This window comes from Gasterosteus aculeatus, chromosome 5 (genome assembly GCF_964276395.1).
Source record: "Gasterosteus aculeatus chromosome 5, fGasAcu3.hap1.1, whole genome shotgun sequence".
NCBI classification, from domain to species: domain Eukaryota; kingdom Metazoa; phylum Chordata; class Actinopteri; order Perciformes; family Gasterosteidae; genus Gasterosteus; species Gasterosteus aculeatus.
Window position 1 is genome coordinate 12474529 of NC_135692.1, and position 18429 is coordinate 12492957.

General features: G+C 48.8%; 1 protein-coding gene across 5 annotated transcripts in view; it reads right to left on the reverse strand.

Moving 5' to 3' along the window:
* The window catches only part of LOC120818903 (adenosine kinase), an 86589-nt gene that overhangs the window by 36575 nt on the left and 31585 nt on the right, over positions 1–18429 (reverse strand). For all 5 annotated transcript variants that reach the window (XM_078103451.1, XM_078103450.1, XM_078103453.1 and 2 more), the window contains 2 exons: positions 11819–11991; positions 9749–9857 (listed from right to left, as the gene is read on the reverse strand). In XM_078103451.1, coding sequence (XP_077959577.1) covers positions 9749–9857; positions 11819–11991 — 282 coding nt within the window. The remainder of the gene's footprint in view (positions 1–9748; positions 9858–11818; positions 11992–18429) is intronic.

Here is an 18429-nt window from a genome sequence, read left to right on the forward strand (position 1 = left end):
CAGATCGGAAATCAGGGTTTGCCTCCTGAATTGGGGCTTTATCAGCTCCTTAGGAAGCAGGGAGGCATCGCTGAAATGAGCGTGCAATATTCCTATTAAAAGTGCTCAAAGAGAGAGCACTTACAACGCATCATCTCGCGTCCTTGGGAGAGAGAAGAGGCTGTGATTGATAAGGTGACTATATTGTCTGCTAAAGAAAAACACCTCGGGGGGGGGAAGCGGCAATTGGGCAGAAAGAGCGTAGTGGATGATCTCATGTGGCCCCGATGGCCACTCGTCTGCCCCTCAGTGTTGTGACGCCTGAAACAAAATGGCACAGCTTATTAGAATTGTGACAGATTTATTATTGTTGTTTAACTTTCTTATAATCAAACGGCGTTCAAAGGGGTTCAAGGAGACTCTCTGCCGCTGAATTCCAATCGTTGGAGCGCGATTCAAATGCTCCCTGTGACGGGATCCGGGTACCACGTGCAGGACTGTTTCCAGTATACACATCCAAGTGTACATGACGTAAAGGAAAAGTATGAATCAGGCTAGTTTTTGTACGTCGAACACAATAGCTATCCGCTTTTAACAGCTATTGTATGGTGTCAAAGTGAAATTATAGGGCACAAAGTGTTTCCACCCTTCTCTGGTCCACTTAAATTGTTCAGCTTTTGTCGTACAAAGTGTTCTACACCACTCATGCATTTGACTGGCAGGATATCAATTGACTACAAATAAAGAGTGGGCAAAACGGCATTAACCCCATAGCATGTGCGTGATTGACAGGCAGGGTGACATGCTGGCATAGCGTCTTTCATGTACAGTAATTACTGCAGCTCACGGTACTCAAGAGGTGAGACTGGAGCAAATAATTTGACGATGAACAAAGCGTGTCATCAGGCCTATAGGGGGAGGACTGCCGGTGGCTGCAGGACGCTGATGATTGAGTAACACTTTCTTACCGCTGCAGAGGAAAAACCTCCCAAAGCCTTCAGCGAAATCAATACAGTTTGAGCCGTCGTCACTATCCTGGCTGCACGACGCGGGATGATGCACCGTTACTTATTCCGGCTCCATCCAATGTCATCATTAGCCTTTTACGGTGTCAAATGGGCTCAATATAGGGCATTATTTCCAAAAGGATAAGCGCTGCATTAATCCTTTTATGCTGCTCGCAGCAGGATAGAGTCTCTCAGAGCTGATATTAATGTTGCTAGGTGGCAAGAGGGAGATGGCTAATCCTGATAACTCGGGATGTACAGTCAACTTTGCAGATGGCTATCTGCCCTGGACTCACACCCCTAATAGGCGCAGGAACAGGATGTGCTTTTAAAGCCGCACTTTTCCCAACGTCGTCTTCAAAGAAAGCGATAATTTTCAACGGGGCTTTCTGAACTCGGAAGATAAGCCAGAGAACGGGGGAGGACAAAATAAAAATGATGCTCGCCTCGGAGAGGAAAAATAGCGTCCTGATATAGGCCTAGCTCCCTCTTTAAAGCTGACACCTAGAACATACAGTTTATCAATTATACATGAAGCCAGAATCCATCTTCCGTTGGCAGCTTGTTTGGATCCGGCCCGAGCCCTCTCACTGGTGAAATGTGTCTGGGAGCCCCCGTCCCTCCTGTCGCCTCTTTCCACTCGCAGCCTGTCCTTAAAATCAATCCCTTTTTAGGGCCTGAATTTATTTTTCCTGTAACAAATCTGTCTTGGCAAATGATGTCACATAAGCGGGGAGAATGACAGCCTGATGTCTATGCGGGGAACATCAACCTTGCTCCAGCGGCCTCCTCCCAAGGTGAGTAATCGTGCTGAGGAGCGGTGCAGCGTGTGTGGATGCCAGCCAGAGTCCAAACAAACCCGGAGTCTGTTGCTCAAGATAAACAAACCAATTAGGGGAAAGGCATGTTATTCCTCAGTTGGTGGGATATTTGCTAGATGGAAAATAATCAATGCATTCTTATTTCCGCGGGGTGAAGCAGAAAAGTCCTGAGCGGAATAAAATATAGGCGGAGAGAGAGTAAAATTATTCATTAGAAAAAATAAATAATGGGGCTAAACTAGCTACTAGTCATGTAATTAATCCATGCAGGCTCAGCGGAGAGAGGAGAGCACAGAGGGGAAGATTCATCATAGCTTTTCGCCCCTCGCTCCCAGGGATACATGCCCTTCTTGTGTGGATGAGTCAGCTTACATCTTCTGACAATTGTGCGCCAAGGGCTTTGTCAAAAGGAACCGCAGTTATTGTTTTGATTGGTTCCCCCTTGTTATGTGGGGAGCGCCAAATACTTGATGAACGTGATTGCGCCACAGCATCTGAAAATAACGCGCGCACATAAAGAACATCAAAAGAGGAAGACGTCTGCTTTTTATTTACTGGAGGACAATCACTTTGGCACCTCGGCGCACTCCCTGGCGTCTCCTCCGCGCTGGAACAAGCGACCCCGATCGGTTATTGCGGGGAGCGGGCCAGCTGAGGCATTAGACGCCCGGGCTCGCGGAAACATGACATTCAAGCTGGCCGATGAGGACGGACATGCTAAGCAAAGTGGCTCTGGCCTTTCCGTCAAGAGTGCGACCGGAGGGCTTCGCCCCCGTCGGCGTGGTCGTGCAGCTGCTCTGGCTGCATCCACACGTCCACAGCATCCAGCTCCGAGGGGAGGGGGAGTGGGTGGTGGGCGGGGGGAGGGGGGCAGCACCGGGCACCAGGCTCACCGCTGGCACAGGAGTATAGATGCCGGGGAAAATATTTTCATGAAAAAAAAAAAAGAAACGATGGAGGCTAACAACACCACACATGAAAAATAAATCACAGCCTGCTTGTTAGCAAAGGGAGGAGAGAGAGGGAGGGAGGGGAGGGGGGGACTGGGTTAAGAGATTTAATGTGCTGCAGAAAATCTGACACTTGCCAGAGGTCCAAATGTTCCACCAGAGCAACGGCAGCCATGCCGGCTAAGTCTCTATAAAGCCTCCAAAGCTGCTTACAATATACACTTGAGGAACAATAGATAAGGTCAGAGAAGTAGCCCGAGTCTGAGCGGGACCATGTATGAAAAATAAACACCCACCCGCTGAAACGCATGCCGTTAGCTGCTGTAATTAAAACATTTGTCGATCGATTATGATTTATCAAACAACCATATCTGGTACATTTGCTGCCTACAGCCCTTTTGTGCTCTTTCCATTTTGAATTTTAAAAATTGCAAACTGAATATTTTTGGACTGTTGGGAGTATTTTGATCACCACGGATGCTAAAGTATTAAGTGGCTCTTTCCTTTGCAACAATACCAAAACAAATCATTAGTTGCAGCATTAGTTTATTGAGACATTTTAGATAAATATATCTCCCCATTATTATTATATTCTGGTTAACACATGTATTAGATTTATACCACTGTCTTATACATACAAGGCTGTGGCTAGTAGATAGTTAGCTTAGCTTAGCATAAAGGCTGGGACGAGTAGGAAACAGCCTGCCTGCCTTTGTCAAAAAGCATAATAGTAATCTGCCTGTCTGAAGTCACAATTGACAAATAACATGTTGTTTGTATAACTCAAAGTGTTAACAACAAGTCGACGGTTGTACGGAGGGGTTATTTCTTGTAGGAGTGAGCAGAGACTTCTTGGGACTCGTCTCATCGTTGTGCGGTTGCCAGGCAACCAGCAGACACTCAAAGAAGTTACTGCTCTAAGCCAGAAAAAAATAAAAATAAAATCCCGGATACACCACATAAAACCAAAACTTTTTTGCACTTCGGTTTTCATTCAACGAGAGAAACTTGTGCATCGGTATTCATAAAATTACTAAAAACTGAGGTGTGATACAAAGAATGTGTTGAGCGTTACCACTTCAATGAATGATTTATCCAATCCTTCACACCAAACATTACCCTCAGAAGTCATTAGCCTTGCGGAGAGAGCGTAAACATTTTACTGGCAGTAAAAAATGGAGCGAGGCCAAAAAGAGGCAGAAGGAGGCTGTGCGCAGGCTCATGACGGACCATAAGAAAAATGAAACCTTGCAAGGGGCAGCAATTCTCAACAAAAAAAAAAATCAGTGTCCAGCATCTGCCGCACAGAGATGAACATCTGTGGTGATTCTTTGTAGGCTGCCTTTCGGGAACCGTCTCGCTGACCCGAGTGCTGCGGGTTTGGGGTTTTGTGGCGAGGACGACATTCCTGCAATTTCCATTCGGTCGAGGCTTTACGCTCCAATAAAACAGCATCTGACACTTAACTCCACTCGCTATCAGTGCCCAGGAGACACACTATCCTAAAGCGCTTCATCATGTGAATCTTAATCAGATACTTAGCCAGCAGAGCAGGTTTTTCACTCTCCCTGGCGAGAGTATCAACACATGGCCATCAGGCACAATTCACGGCCCGCAAAGTGGCTATTTATTTTCTGCTCAGCATTACTTGACAAATAATTACTCAGTCTATTCAATTAAGCCGTGGAACTCGCACAAATGGTCACAACACCCATGCATGGGACCGAAATAGCAACTTGGTCTCGTGGATAAAAAAATATGAAACACAGAAAAATATGAGTGCTTTGATGCAGAGGGAGTAAAGGGACAAGGTGAGGGACAACGTAGGAATATCATTATGTCGGAACTATTTCATCCCTTTTACAGCACGCCAGAGGAAAACAGACTTGGTGCAGGGGAAGCAGATGCACACAGTAATCTGGGGTGAAAGGACACAGCGTTTTCCCTGCTGAAAAAGAAAACCTGTTTTTTACAAGGTACCGTAGGTGTACAAGGAGAGGAGTCGCTGCGTGCTGGTAGAGTAATACGGACCAAAGCCGGGAAGCTTGCCAGAGTCCAAGAAAGTGCCCTTCCCTCCTCCCCAAGAGGAAATAACTCAAGATACAGTAGATTGTATCCCTTGTTGTTGTTCAAATTAGGATGCAAGAAAAAAAATAAAAGACTGACAAAAATAAAAGCTGCACAGCCCTGGCAAATATTTCCTCACACGCTAAATAAATAAACACGCAAAAAAGTACATGTTATTCGATACGATGAGAACTCTTCATACTAACAAAATAAAATGAGAAGTAATGGGATAGACATAATAAACATATCAAAAATAACCACATATGCACATAGTGTCCTTATGTAAAAAAGGGACTCAGGACTTCTAACGGAGCTACTTTTACTCAAACAAATCGTCAGAAATGTTCTCCCCTCCCACCGTCTCCGCGAAGAAGTAAATCAAGAGTACGGATAATTGTAAACAACCTAAATAAATCCCACAGACGAGCGGGAGCCGCGGGACGTCTCCGGCAGCCGGCATCATTTGGCCTCTCCACCCTAATTTACCATGCTCCGCCCACTCTAGCCCTGCAGGGCGGAGGAGCTGGCTGAACCTCCAGCAGGGCCCGGGCCAACCCATGCGTCCCACCGGCTCGGGACGCCCCGCCAAGAGCCAATCACCGAGCCCGCACTCCTGACAGCTCATTACCACTCAATTAGGCAGGTGCACCTCCACGCGCAGCCTTCTGACAAATACAGCCCTCCCAGATGCATGTTTAACATTCAAGAGAATTATATAGTGACAGCAAACACTAAACGCCTCACCCTTATCCCTTGATTGCCTCAAGATTGAAATCCTATAATTGGCCCAGGCCAGCGGGAGAAGAAGAATTACGCCCCCCCCCACAACAAAAAAAAGCCAATAAATACGATGCAGTCGTCTGGTAATTGAACAATTATGAATTCGTATTCATAAGATGCTTGCTGGCAATTACAAAATGCCATTTGATTAGAAATGACATTGTTCCAATGCTAAAGACACTGCGGTGTCGGCCAAATAAAGAGGACACACATCATAGCAGGCGCTTGCCCACCAACGTGACCTCCAGAGATGGGGGACGTGCTGACACAGCGGCCGGCCCGCTGACGGACGGGACTTGGCGCCCGTCGCTCTTTGTCCCCTAAACCTACTGCTCGCACAGAAGTAAAAAAACAAAAAAACAGGGTTGACTTTCAAATTTGAACACCGGTGGGCACAGACTGTGCACATAACAAAACACACGCAAGGCAAAAAGCAAAAAAAAAAGAAGAAATGTTGATCCCTTGAGAACGGATTCTAATCAAGATGAAATGATTTACAAATCTATTTAATAAGGCTTGCCAGAAGTCAAACTTGGCATGTAAATGCGGTGGGGATTAAATTTCATCGGCAACCAAGACTGTAACTGATCGCCTGCAGACAAAGGGGGAGCCTGCCAGTTTTTTTTCTCCCCTTTCTACTTCTCCTCCTCCTCCCCCCCCCCTCCCTCCCTCCCCCTTCTCTCCCCTGTCTGCATTTTGCCTCGTGATCCCTCCCCCGGTTGTGTGGAAGGACAGGGGCAGTGCCGAGTGGTGCAGTACAGAGTGCAAGAGGAAAGGGAGAAAAGACAGAGCAAAGGAGAGGGACGATGAGGGAGGAGATGGAGACAGAGGATGGGGGGGGGGGATACTGGTGGAAGGGGGGTGGGGGTGCAGCGAGTGAGGGGGAGAAGAGGGAGAGAGCACTACAGAGAGCGATAGAGGAGGTGAGGGAAAGGAAGCTCAAGGTCGGCGTGAGGACAGTTCGGTCCTCCGAGTTGGACGGAGACACAGCCGCAGTCACCTCTGTGCTAATCAGCCGCTCGGCTGGCTGATGAGGTGTCACTTTGTTGTGTTTGTGCGTGTGTTTCTGTGTGTTTGTGTGTGTGTGTGTGCAAAAAGCCTCTCCCTTTGCTTTTTTGGCTGCAAATCGCAGGGTCTGTCGGGGCGGAGTAACAATGTGTGTGTGTGTGTGTGTGTGTGCCACTCTGGAGTGTAAGCAGGCTGACGTGCCGCTTGCGGTGCCAGTATTGCGCTTTTTTTCTCCCCCCCCCTCCCCTCCTTTGGCCCTCCCCTTCGCCTTTCCTTTCTTGCATATTATGCTACGGTGACTGAAGCTGAACTCAGCTTTTCCCCTGCAGTGAGGGCAAGAATACAACTGCCAATTAATGCTATATGCAGTTCGCCAGTGTGAGGCATTCACTCCCAGTTGCTGCGCCGTTTAAAAACAAAGAAAAAAAAAATGAGAAAAAAGGGAAAAATAAGGCGGGTTAGCTGTTTTCCTTCCTCGGGCGTGGCGAAGCTCTCGCAGGCTAACGGGGATCGCGCCATTAGCTAAGGGGGGGGCGTAAACAAGAACGCGTCCACAGCTGTGGTCGGGTTTGTGACCTAACAGCACCGCGGCTTGTGTCTCGTTGGGTGAGTTTTGTGTACCACGCCAGTTGGCAGAGGCGAGTGTCTCCTCCGACTATCCTTGGGTTATTTCGGACCATCTGTGCCCGGCCATTAACGGGCCTTTTCACAGTCAATTGTCTCGTCCGTCTCCCCTCTTCTCCATTTGGGCTACGTGCTCCGTGCATGACCGTGAGATAAATCAAGCCTTTTTCCCCCCCCCCTTCTTCCTCCCGATGTAAACGGCGCGAGTTGGGAGAGGCCATTTTATTAGCCGCAGCTTAAGAGAGTTGTGGCGCCGTAGGTTAATTCAAAGTGACATCATGGAGGATGCATCAAGCGGAGGAGATCAAATTACAGGGCAAAGCGCTCAGTGGTAAGAAAAACAAGCCAGTGGTTTGCTGCAGAATGTGTGCGCGCATGCTGCGTGTGTTTAAGAGCAAGCGTATGTGTGTCGGAGGAACTGGAGGAAGAGATGAGGGGAGAAGGGTGGGGGGGCAAAAGAGACAGCAAAATGAGAGGAGGAGGAGGAGGGGTGGTCTGGGGGGGGGGGGGGGGGGGGGGGCTAACTGGGCCGCCACGCACACATCACCCCCCCCCCGCCAATTACAGTCACTCATCTTCCCTTCACACAATACATCACCCTCCATTTCTGATGTTCACAATGGTCGGGGGAAAGAAATAACTGTAAACACCGCTGCAGTGGCCACGGCATTTGAAAAAAAAAAAAAGATATCCTCAGCCCTGAAATGCGTTTAGCTGTTCCCTTCTCCACCGCCCCCCCCCACCTCCACGCCTTTGTTATTGGTCTTTGTGCAATGATTTGCCTAAGGACCCAGATTTCCTAGCAACAGCCTGCCACCAAACATTTGGCAGGAGTTCAACATTCTCTCTTTGTGAGAAATGGCAGCGCTGCCTCCCTGCTCTGCGTCTGCCACCAGCCCTGCTGCTGCCGCTGCCGCTGCCGGATGAGCCAGACTGACTGCAAGAGTCCTCTAACAACTCGGGGGTTTCGCTTCCAATCACGCCGCATAGAAAGCAGGCACCTTGAGATCCTCTGCCAGGAATCATCAATCACCTCTTTAACACACACATGCTCCAACAAGACAAAAAAAACATGCTAACAATCACATGTGCGCAGCCATTCGGTAATTACATTTATTTACGGATTAGCGGTTTACGAGACTGCTTGTACTGCCCGGCAGTCGTTTAATGGGAGTCAACGAAGCGCACTAATACGCGGCAGAGGTTGGTACAGTGAGGGAGAGAGAGAGAGAGAGGAAGAGAGAAAATGTACAATCGGTCTGTAAATTGGGTAAATACATCAGAGTGCTCTCGACAAGGTTAATGGAGAGAGGAGGCCTTAGTGAACACCGGTCTAGACACGCCACACTGTATTAAGTGGGAATAGCTGTGGCAGTGTATCTGGCTAAGTACTTTAGAAGTGCCAATGGGACTCTGATAAAGCGAGTGATCCCCCCCCTCCCGTTTGGACAAAAAAAAAAAAAAAGAAAACAGAGGGACGCTGAAAAAGGGCATTTTGAGATTCCAAGCACTGACAAACACCCATTTGTGGCTCTTCTACCCCCCCCTCAAATCCCACGGAAGCTTTTCCCCGCGCGCAGGACTGTCGGATGTGGGCAAAACCCAACTGCCAATTTGCAGAGGATGTGCTGTGTTTGCTAATGCGAGGCAGAGGCAAAAAATGAGACCACACAAACTCTGGAGGATGGACCGACTGATCTGCTTTCTGGCACAAACACTGATGTTTTTTTTTTCTTTTTTTAGGGGGGCGGGGGCTGTATCCTCGCCTGGGCGGCTAATTATGAAACCTCCATCATTATTGGACACTGATGTTTAGAGGGCTTGTGGGCAACAGGGGGACCATTGTGCATTTCGCTTGGGACAATATGCCAAAGGAGCATGTTGATGGCTCGGCCGTGATGCTGATTTATGCCGATAATGAACTGCTTAAATACGTGGAATGCAGTGCGATTTCAGGGCTATCGTCTTGACTTGAGATCAGAGAAAATGTTGATCCACCAGAATTAAATGTAATCCCAAACAGTGAAACGTGAGCATGGCAGGCCATTCCACCCCAGAAGCTGTAAGTGAAGACATTCCCTTAGTGTGGATGTCTAAGGGCACATCTGTCCTGCTCTCGGTGTGTGTGTGTGTTTCTTGTCTGTAGGGGGAAGCCGGTGTTGGAGGGGCGTACAGCCGAATGTACTTAAATAATCAATTTTCACACTTTCAGCACCTGTTGGCTTGTCTTCACGTAAAAAGAAATGAATGAATGCATTACATGTAGAACAATTTCACAGTGTGCTGCGGCTTCGCGCACAAAGACGAGGGGGGGGGGGGGAAACGGGGCGAACGCAGCGGTATTGTCTCAAAAGGCAACAGAGCTCATTTCACTCGACAAAGGATGAATGGGTACACCGACAATGCAGGAGGCGCGCTGAGGCATTTCCTCAACAAAGCCTCCTAACATCGTGTCCTTCTTTGGCAGTGGAGTTGGCGAACAGTTATTTTAAATGTAGAGGGTCTCACTTACCGCAATATAATAAACCTTGGCCTTCTTCACCAGCTCCCAGTTGCTGTCCAAGTCCAGGTGCTGTTCCTTTTTGTAGCAGTTTGCCGCCGCCAGGTTAGCAACAAGGGACCTGCCGAGACAGACCCCATAAATCTCCCACCACTCTTATCATCCATCTTAATTGTGTCTCAAAAACACCCCTAAAAACACTCTGGCCCCGGACTTTCCTTTGTTCTCTCCCTACATAAAAGGCTCTTAATGGCTTCTTAGAAGGTCTGATCCCAGTTGAAATAAAGGCAATTGGATTTCATTTCACAGATTGAAACAAGACCTTTAAAGGTGATCTATTGGTAGCAAAGGTGGGGAACAACAGAAATGCATTATTAAAGGAGCACTGGTTGAGTAGCGAGGACGGGAGGCAGGTGGCATTAACTCAACGCAGCTCATTAGTCGGTCCACGTGTGCGGTCGCTTTATGAGCGGCCCTCAGAATGAGTGCAACCACCAGAGGGGAACCTGTTGGAGGAAAAGCTTCGGCAGCATCAAAGAAACGAGTGAGAGTTGTGCCGAGTTGATCAGAGCGCGATGAAGACGGCTACGATGTGACAGCGGGATTAGGACTGCACTTGACCCGAGCCGCGGTAATGGACTGAAAAGGTCAGAGCGCGCATGACAGACCAAGTGGGTGTCATTACTAAAGGAAGGCCGACAGACACCGTCGGAGAGAGCGAGCTAGATCTACTGATACCGTGTCTTTGAAGAAGGTGCAGCTGAAAGCGTAGATTCCGATCGGCCCCTCTAAGGAGTTTGATTACGCAAGATTTTATTTCTCAGAAAAAGGGTGAAACTGGAAGAATATTTGCCAACTTTACGTGAGGTTTTGTTGCAAACAATGCAAACAAAAACCAATAAAAAATGAAGAAAAGACTTAATTGTAACTACGGTAACACAGTCTTTGTTTCCCCAACAACTTCTCTTCTCAGGCTTTGTAGTCTCCTCTTGAAAGTGGAATTAGAAATACCAAAACTAATTTAAATCTAATCTAATGTATTTGTTGGAAAAATTTTAAAAGGTTTAATATTTTTAACATTAGCCCAATTTATGGCAAAATGTTTCACAAATTGCAAAACCGCAAGGTAAGTCGTTTTGCAAAAAAAACAAAAGCTCCTGGAGGGACCAAGACATTCTAACTTTGATTTGAATTGAAAGAACAGAATAAACTGAATGCCTTAAGTGTATTTAATCATAGATCACAGATTGAAGCGCGTGTTGTTCCGTCCAGGGAGATAGATCTTTTTCTTTGACGACTTGCACTAATCAAAGCCTGGGGGGGGAGGTGGGGGGGGCTGTGTCATACTGGTTCCCAATCCTTCAAAGCCATCAACCCTCCAATCCGGCCAGGGACCTTTTGCTCTGGCCCTCTTGAGCTGTCTGTTAAACACCTGTAAGAAATATTACAGCGCTCGTCTGCCCGAGCACGGCGCCTGACCTTTTCAGGTGTCAGGGCCACATCAAACAAGCCCACTAAGACCATTCAGCGGGGGCCCGGCGAGGTCCAGCCCGCCGACTGACTGACAACTTCAGAAGTGGCGGATGAAGAGCTGCGGAGGAGGGGAGTGTTTAGAGAGGGTTTATTGATCCACACCTGGTCCATCATGAACCGGAGGCCTCGCTGTTAGTGATATTTTTCTGTGTGCGGAGGATGGGGGGGGGGGTGCACGACCTCTGCAGCCCCGGACGTGCCGACGTTGACGCTAGCGTGAGAGTCGCCAGGGACGCTAATGCCTCGGTTTTTGTTTTTTTTCCAGCAGAGATGGCTGACAGGTGAGAGCCGGGACATCTCTAACACATTGCTACTGTCAGCCTATAGATGGATGACAACCCACTGGGGCGGCAGAGACTGAGCGGGGGCCTGGAAAAAACACACTCAAGCTGTTCTTTTTCCCTTTTGATGTGAGAGCTGAGCTATGATTCCCTGTTATGACTTCCAGCCCCGAGGAGAGAGCCGCCTGCCCCGAGGATGTAAAAAACTATTTTCGAATGTGGGCCAGAGGATCATTTCTTGGTCAGGGGCGACTGAAATGTGGCTAACCTATTGTCCCCGGTGATGCAAGCCGCACAGGTACCGGTCGGCTCCACGTTCTGTTCGTAGTAATGCGCGTCCACGTGGGCCTCCGCGGCTTTTTCCTTCAGAATCTCCCCGAACTGGTCGGCGCCAATGCACCCGAAGAAAGTGGCCACCTTTTGGGGTTTCTGGATCATCCACTAGGAGAGAGAAAGAGAGAGAGGAAAAAAAAAAAAAGGAAAAACAGCAGTTACAGTGAGCTCCGTTTACAAAATATAAGTCTGTTTGAATGGTCAAGTTCAGCTAAGGCAGATGGCACACAAACTGTAGCCTCACAGCAAACATACTGCCTGTGATATACGAGGGCTGCGAGCTGTCGTAAACAACCCGAGACCAATTCCACTCCACATAGAAGCACTATTCTCATCCAAGCGCTCCCTCTTCCATGTGTGCTAAAAACAGTCTCATCTCCTTATTTACACAAACCCCATAATTCAAGACTCCATCCTACTTGCAAACACACACAGTGTTTGTGTGTTCGCGTGTGTGTGTGTGTACCTGCTAGCACAGGACACTCGTCGGCCATTTTTGGGATCTTGACAGTCCTGATGTACTCGGTGACATTTACCTGATGAGGAGGGGGGGCTGCTCAAATTCTACAGCGCTCAGGTTTAACCTCCAAAAGATTTATTGACGTACAGTACGTGCTGCTGTTTGCTCGTTTTATTGCAGCCTCCCGTTTTGTTGCTGACGGGGGCCTCTGGTGAATGAGATGTGGCTGCTTTTGGGGGATGACCTGTATATGTGTGAAATTAATCATTTCACACAACCAAATAGCATCGCAGTGGGGAGGGCGACGAAAAACGCGTTTTCATCACCCATCCAGAGATGCTCTCCCCTGTTATTTAGCGTCCCCCCCCTCTCTCGTGGTCTCTAACTAGTTCAGATGGGGGAAAATAAAAATACATTTTACCCATGGACTAAGACGATATCAACTATTATTTCTCCCAGATAGATAGCCAGATAGTAAGTGATATCATAGACTTCATGTAGGAAGTGGGTGCAGTCAACGTGATGTTTGTGGACGGCCGTCATGAAGCCTCTAGTTTGTTGACTTTTGAGAGAGAGATGCCCTATTTGTTCCTAGTAGCAGCGGCGGCCCAGTGACCTGTCGATCCCAGTGAGCCTGCCCTGGAGCGAGCTATTCCACTCTGAGCCGGACCATCATTTACTACGGTAACATGGTTATGTATTGAAAAAGACTTGAAACTAGCAATTGAGGTCATAAACTCATGTTTACGATGTTTACTGGAGGAAACCAATTTCAGTGAGAAGTTCAAAATGAAAAAGTATTAATGCCACATGTGAAGGCTACATTTTGGCCTATGAGTCTTGGCTCAGTACCCCCCCCCCCCCCCCCCCCCCACTCCAACCCCCCACACCTCTCTAACTAGCTGAAATACACAAACAAGTACAAACACGCACATCTGCAGCGAAAGCCCCCGGACTACAGCTCTCCTTCTCTAACCTCTCGCTGCAGGCCCCTCACACTTATCAAGGTCACCGGCTCGGGTACACGTCAAGTCCTATCCGATTCTCTCTCCGCCGCGATGAGCTCCGAATCCAAGGTTGGCGGCTGCGGGCTGTAAATAATGACAGCGCGGCCGCTCCATTTGCAAAGCTTTTCAGGTGGGAACAGCGAGGGCCACTCTGGAGGCCCCCGTCCCTCTGATGACAGCATGGTGAATCACTGTGGAACGATCGACCTCGCGACCATAACCCCCTCCTCCTCCTCCACCTCCATCTGAACTCTCCTACCTCCTCTCCCTCGCTCTTGCGGGACCGTCGGCTGTGCTCTCACTGCCAGCTCAGCTTGTCATTTTACAGGGTCATTAACAGACACACACACACACACACAACATGTGCATGAGTACACGGTGCACCCACGCATGGAAAAGGCTGACATTCACACATGCTCACACAGACACACACGTACTGAGAAATCCTCTTTAGTGCCACAGCATCATGACTCCTTCCTTCCTTGAAAAAAAAGAGACACCGCTTCTTTCGCCAGAAGCTGCTCTCCTGCTCCAATAAACACAAAGCAGCAAAAGATAAGAGGAAAATGTCTTCATTATGAGCGTGTAAAAAAAAAAAAGAAAAGAAATGTATCTCGCAGGTTTTTCCTTTCCCTCCTCTGCACAGGAGCGAGGAGTTATATCAATTCATTTCCACCCCTGGAAGCCAGCAGACAATCCCTCTCCATTTCCAGATTACGTGAGATAATACCTCCTTTATGACAAAAGCGCTATCCGCGGGGTCGCCGAGAGGTCAACCAACCCTGCGCCGGGTATTCATGCCTAGTCACATCCCAATTATACCGCAGTGGCGGAGGCAGAAATTGGCAAATGTACATCAAGGCGCTTCATTACCGAGGGCCGCTCCAGTGAAATTAAGCAGCAGATGAGACAGAGTGAGATTTGCCCCGGGGCGGCATGTTAGAGAGAGAGAGAGAGAGAGAGAGAGAGAGAGAGAGAAACAAGATTTTCTCTGATGCTCGTCTCCTGCACAGCAGCTCATGTATATTTACTTAACTGGGGAGAACAGGGGCCCCCAAAGATTAATAAGTTCCCATGATACACCACGGCGACGTCTCTCTAGGTGCGTTTAGATACGAAAGGGAAACCCAATACAAACAAGCGAGCAAAGAGGGGAGGGGGGGGGGGGGGGGGGGGTGTAGTAAGACGCAGCTTGCTACAGGCAAAGTGCTAAGTATACATTATGTTAAGTGGAGAATAAGACTGGTGTCCCTTTCTGTTTGGCCCCCCATTTACCCAAATAATCTCACCCTATCCGCCAATGCAACCGCCCGCCCGCCCGCCGACACTCACCCCGGGGGCCCCCGCCAGATAGCTATTAATTATGATATCTCATGATTGCAAGGAGCCCCACTCGGGGAGTTGACCCAGGCCCGGCTCCTCAACACCCAGCAGCTGCCACTCTTCACTACGGAGGGCAGCCGCTTCGCGTGGCAGCTTCCAGGAGGCCAATTACACCGCCCAGATGAGAGGAGGCGGCTGGATGTTTGGGACTTGAGCGTTCAGACCGCCATTAGCACTGTAAGCTATTACATTCCCTCCACTTCTTTTTCCCCACTGCCTTCTCCTTTGCCTCCCCGCTACCGCGCTGTTGTATATTGATGAAGTGGTAATATTCCTCCTGTAAAAACATTGTCTTGTGTCTAGCCCGCCCCCCCCCCCCCTCCCCCAGGGGTCAATGCAGAGTTGCTGGGATTCATTTCTGCTCCATTAATGATGCAATTTCAATGCAATTCAGATCTACTGCAGGAACGGCACAGGGGACTTTTTTTTTTTTTGGGAGAGTTGATAGATGACACTGTGTTATCCTGCAGCTCCACAACAAAGCGGGCGCCGTCTGCAAGTCGCCGAAACGAAGACAGAGGGCGAAGTCGCCGCTCTACGAGCTCCGCCTCGCCCCGTGGCGTCCTCTTGAGAAGAACATGTCCGCGCCCAATGACGGTCACATTAATTAAAAGGCTTATCAACTCGCCAAATATTCAACAAGGATGCTCCACGCCGGGTCTTCTCGCGGCCTCCCCCTTTTCCGAGCCGGAGGCCGATATCCGCGTTTCTTTTTATCGTGCAGCTAAAAACAACTAGCAAACATCTGTCCATCAGCACCCGTCATAGCGGGCGCTTTTTTTATATGAAGCACGGCGGGGCGGAGGGCCCTCGCCACGAGCGCTGACATTGATGAGGTCTGGCAGCTTCCATTAAATCACTCTTTCCTGTAAAGTGCAGGGCATCAAAGCAACCGTCCGAGGATTTTTCACTCAATCAGGTAACACACCAGCCCCCACCCCACTCCTCCCCTCTTCAACACACATGCCCACAGTACTCTCTGTCCTCACCGGGGCTGGAGCCTTCTGGTCAATAACTCCAATCAGTTCAATTTCATGCACAGTTAGCCATGTCGGGGTGCGAGGGCACAGCACACGTCAGAGTTGCATATGTCGTCGTTGTTTGTTTTTTTCCTTTAAATTATTATTCTTTTTTTTCTTCTGCCCCGGGAGTTGTGTTGATAAGTGGGGTGCAGACCGTGTTAAAGTGGAGACTAGCCAGGGCTAGCGTGCTGGTTTGAACCCTCCCTCACCACAGCGGGCTCCCTGCCAAGCCATTAAAAGTCTCTGTGCTCTGCTTCAGTGACACAGCTAAAAGAATAGAGAGCGGGCGGGAAGGGAGAGCTGTAAATGATCAACACGATAATGAGCTGATTATCAGTCAAAGGCATGGATAGGCTCTCTCTCTCTCTCTCTCTCTCTCCAGTAATTTCCTTTCAGATCAGTCAACCACATTCTCCTCTCTGCAAATCAACACTCAAAGGGGATGCAGGAGGCATAGCATGTAGCCCGATGGGGAACCGGCCCGATGTCAGCTTCATAATGTCCAGATCCTCGCTGTCTTGTGATCAGTGCCTGGCTCGTCCCCTGCTGACACACGTGCATGGTGGGAAGGTTTGTGTATCACTCAAGTCCCCCTTTGCAGGGGTCGTTTTACAGCGAAGCTTTGGTCTCTGGCTGTTGGACAGTAGAAAGATGACCGGTCCTCTAGTGATGTTCAAATGTACCAGGCAATCTGCGAGCATCTGGACAGTGACTCCTTACCTGTTGGTTGAGCTCCACATCAGCACAGGATTGGAAATTTAACAAGAATGGCTCGACGGCTGATTGTCAGCTTTGAAGATTCCAATAAAATGGGGACTTCTTCCTATAGAACCCGTTTGAATGAAGAACTTGTGTTGCGCATGTGGGTGACTAAGAGGACCAGCGTGTAGGATCAGACTGAGCTTGACATCCCACTGGTTTACACTTTGATCCTTCACTCTGCTCTCAACAATATCCAGTTTCGTCACGTCAACAAAATAATGAAACTATTTAACGGAACTTAAGAAAAATGAAATAAATTAGGATCTGTGCCAATGCAGCCAGATGAAGATGGAGATGCATTTCCTGATTTGTTAGTTATTTTGCATGAAAACATTGTGTGAATGCAAATCAATTTGGGTTTCCATCAACTACTGTTAAGCAAATAGACCAAAACAAGATTACATAATTAATCAAGGAGCAGCAACTTTGATAATGGCTTTTCCTTGCCGATTCCCACTTAAAATGGCATTTGTATTATGCATGTGATCCATGTACAGTGTGTAGCATTTCTAATCAGCCACTGGGGATAAAGAGGGGAGGCGACGTGTGACGTGAAAGGTTCACGGCACCTCGTGGAGGCATGTGCTGTAAGACAAAGTGACAACGAGGTGCATGTGGTTTGTCTACACTAGAAGGAGCAGAGGCACCCTCGTGGCGAGGGGGGAAAAAAAGACGTGTGTAATTTGATTCCTCTCTTAAGACACTCAACAGTAGAGAGATGACAGCAAGTGAGAAAAAGCTGGGAAATGCAGCCAGACACACAGCGGGCACGTTGCGTTCATGGTCAGTGCCTCTTTGCACCTCCTAAAACACCAAGGAATCCCTCAAATCCTGAGAAAGAAAAGTAAAGAAATATACAATGATTCATTTTCTTTTACAACTTGGCTAGCGTGACATTTTGAGTTTCTTCTATACTCAATTTGAAAACGAGCAGGGAAAACGTGCTACAGTACAGAGCCAACGCAATAAAAAGAAAAGAGTCCCTGTCTAAACGCATCTAAACCCGTAACGGCGCCATCAGCCATGTTCAATCCCAACCAATACAACACAGAGGATGCCGGTGAAAAGGAGACAAACCGTCTAGCCACACTAGACACTGGTACCCGTCCCCAAGGGAGAGCAGTTTGACAACACAGAACGGCGGAAACAAAAAGGCAAGACAGCTTGCGTGTCCGCATACATGTGTGCCACAGACGGGGGAAGGGGGGGGGGGGGGGGGGGCGGGGAGGTGACAGCTCCCAGGAACGGCCCCCGATGATAGGCATCAAGAGTCGATGACGCGCCGACGCGCTCCGTCGGTTCTGATGTTAAGCACGACGAGAATGTCACCGACAGTATCAGTGCACCCTCTTCAGAGAGCTATCAAAGGGCGAGTTCAGTGAGCTCACGATATGAACCTACCCGCCCCACCGACACACACACACACACACACACACACATATGTGCATGCGCACACACACACACCTCCCAACACATCTCACTGCAGCATCTTCACACTGTATAGGAATCAGGGATGCATCGCCGTCCCAAGGCGGCGAGTTTATCTAAAAAGGAAACACTGGATTTCTTTTTTGTCCCCCTCCTCTTTTTGGCTCCTTTTCATTCCCTGCCTCCCTTGTTAAACACACAACCTTGACTTCGTTTCTGTTGCCCCGGAGGGGTGAATTATTTACAGGATAAACAAGTTGATGTTGTTTCAGGCAGTCAGAGCCAAACCTCCCCTATCGCTGCAGCAAAGAGGCAAAAGTGGTTTACCGGCAGGCATGAGGGGCTTAGCACTAGCAATGGCGGGTCGTACAGTGATACCTTTGTGAGGAGAAGGGGAGGGGGGGCGCGGGGGGGGGGGGAGCAATGCCATCATACCAGATCCACACGCTGGGATTCCCAGACAGTCTGGTCATCCCATTCGTCT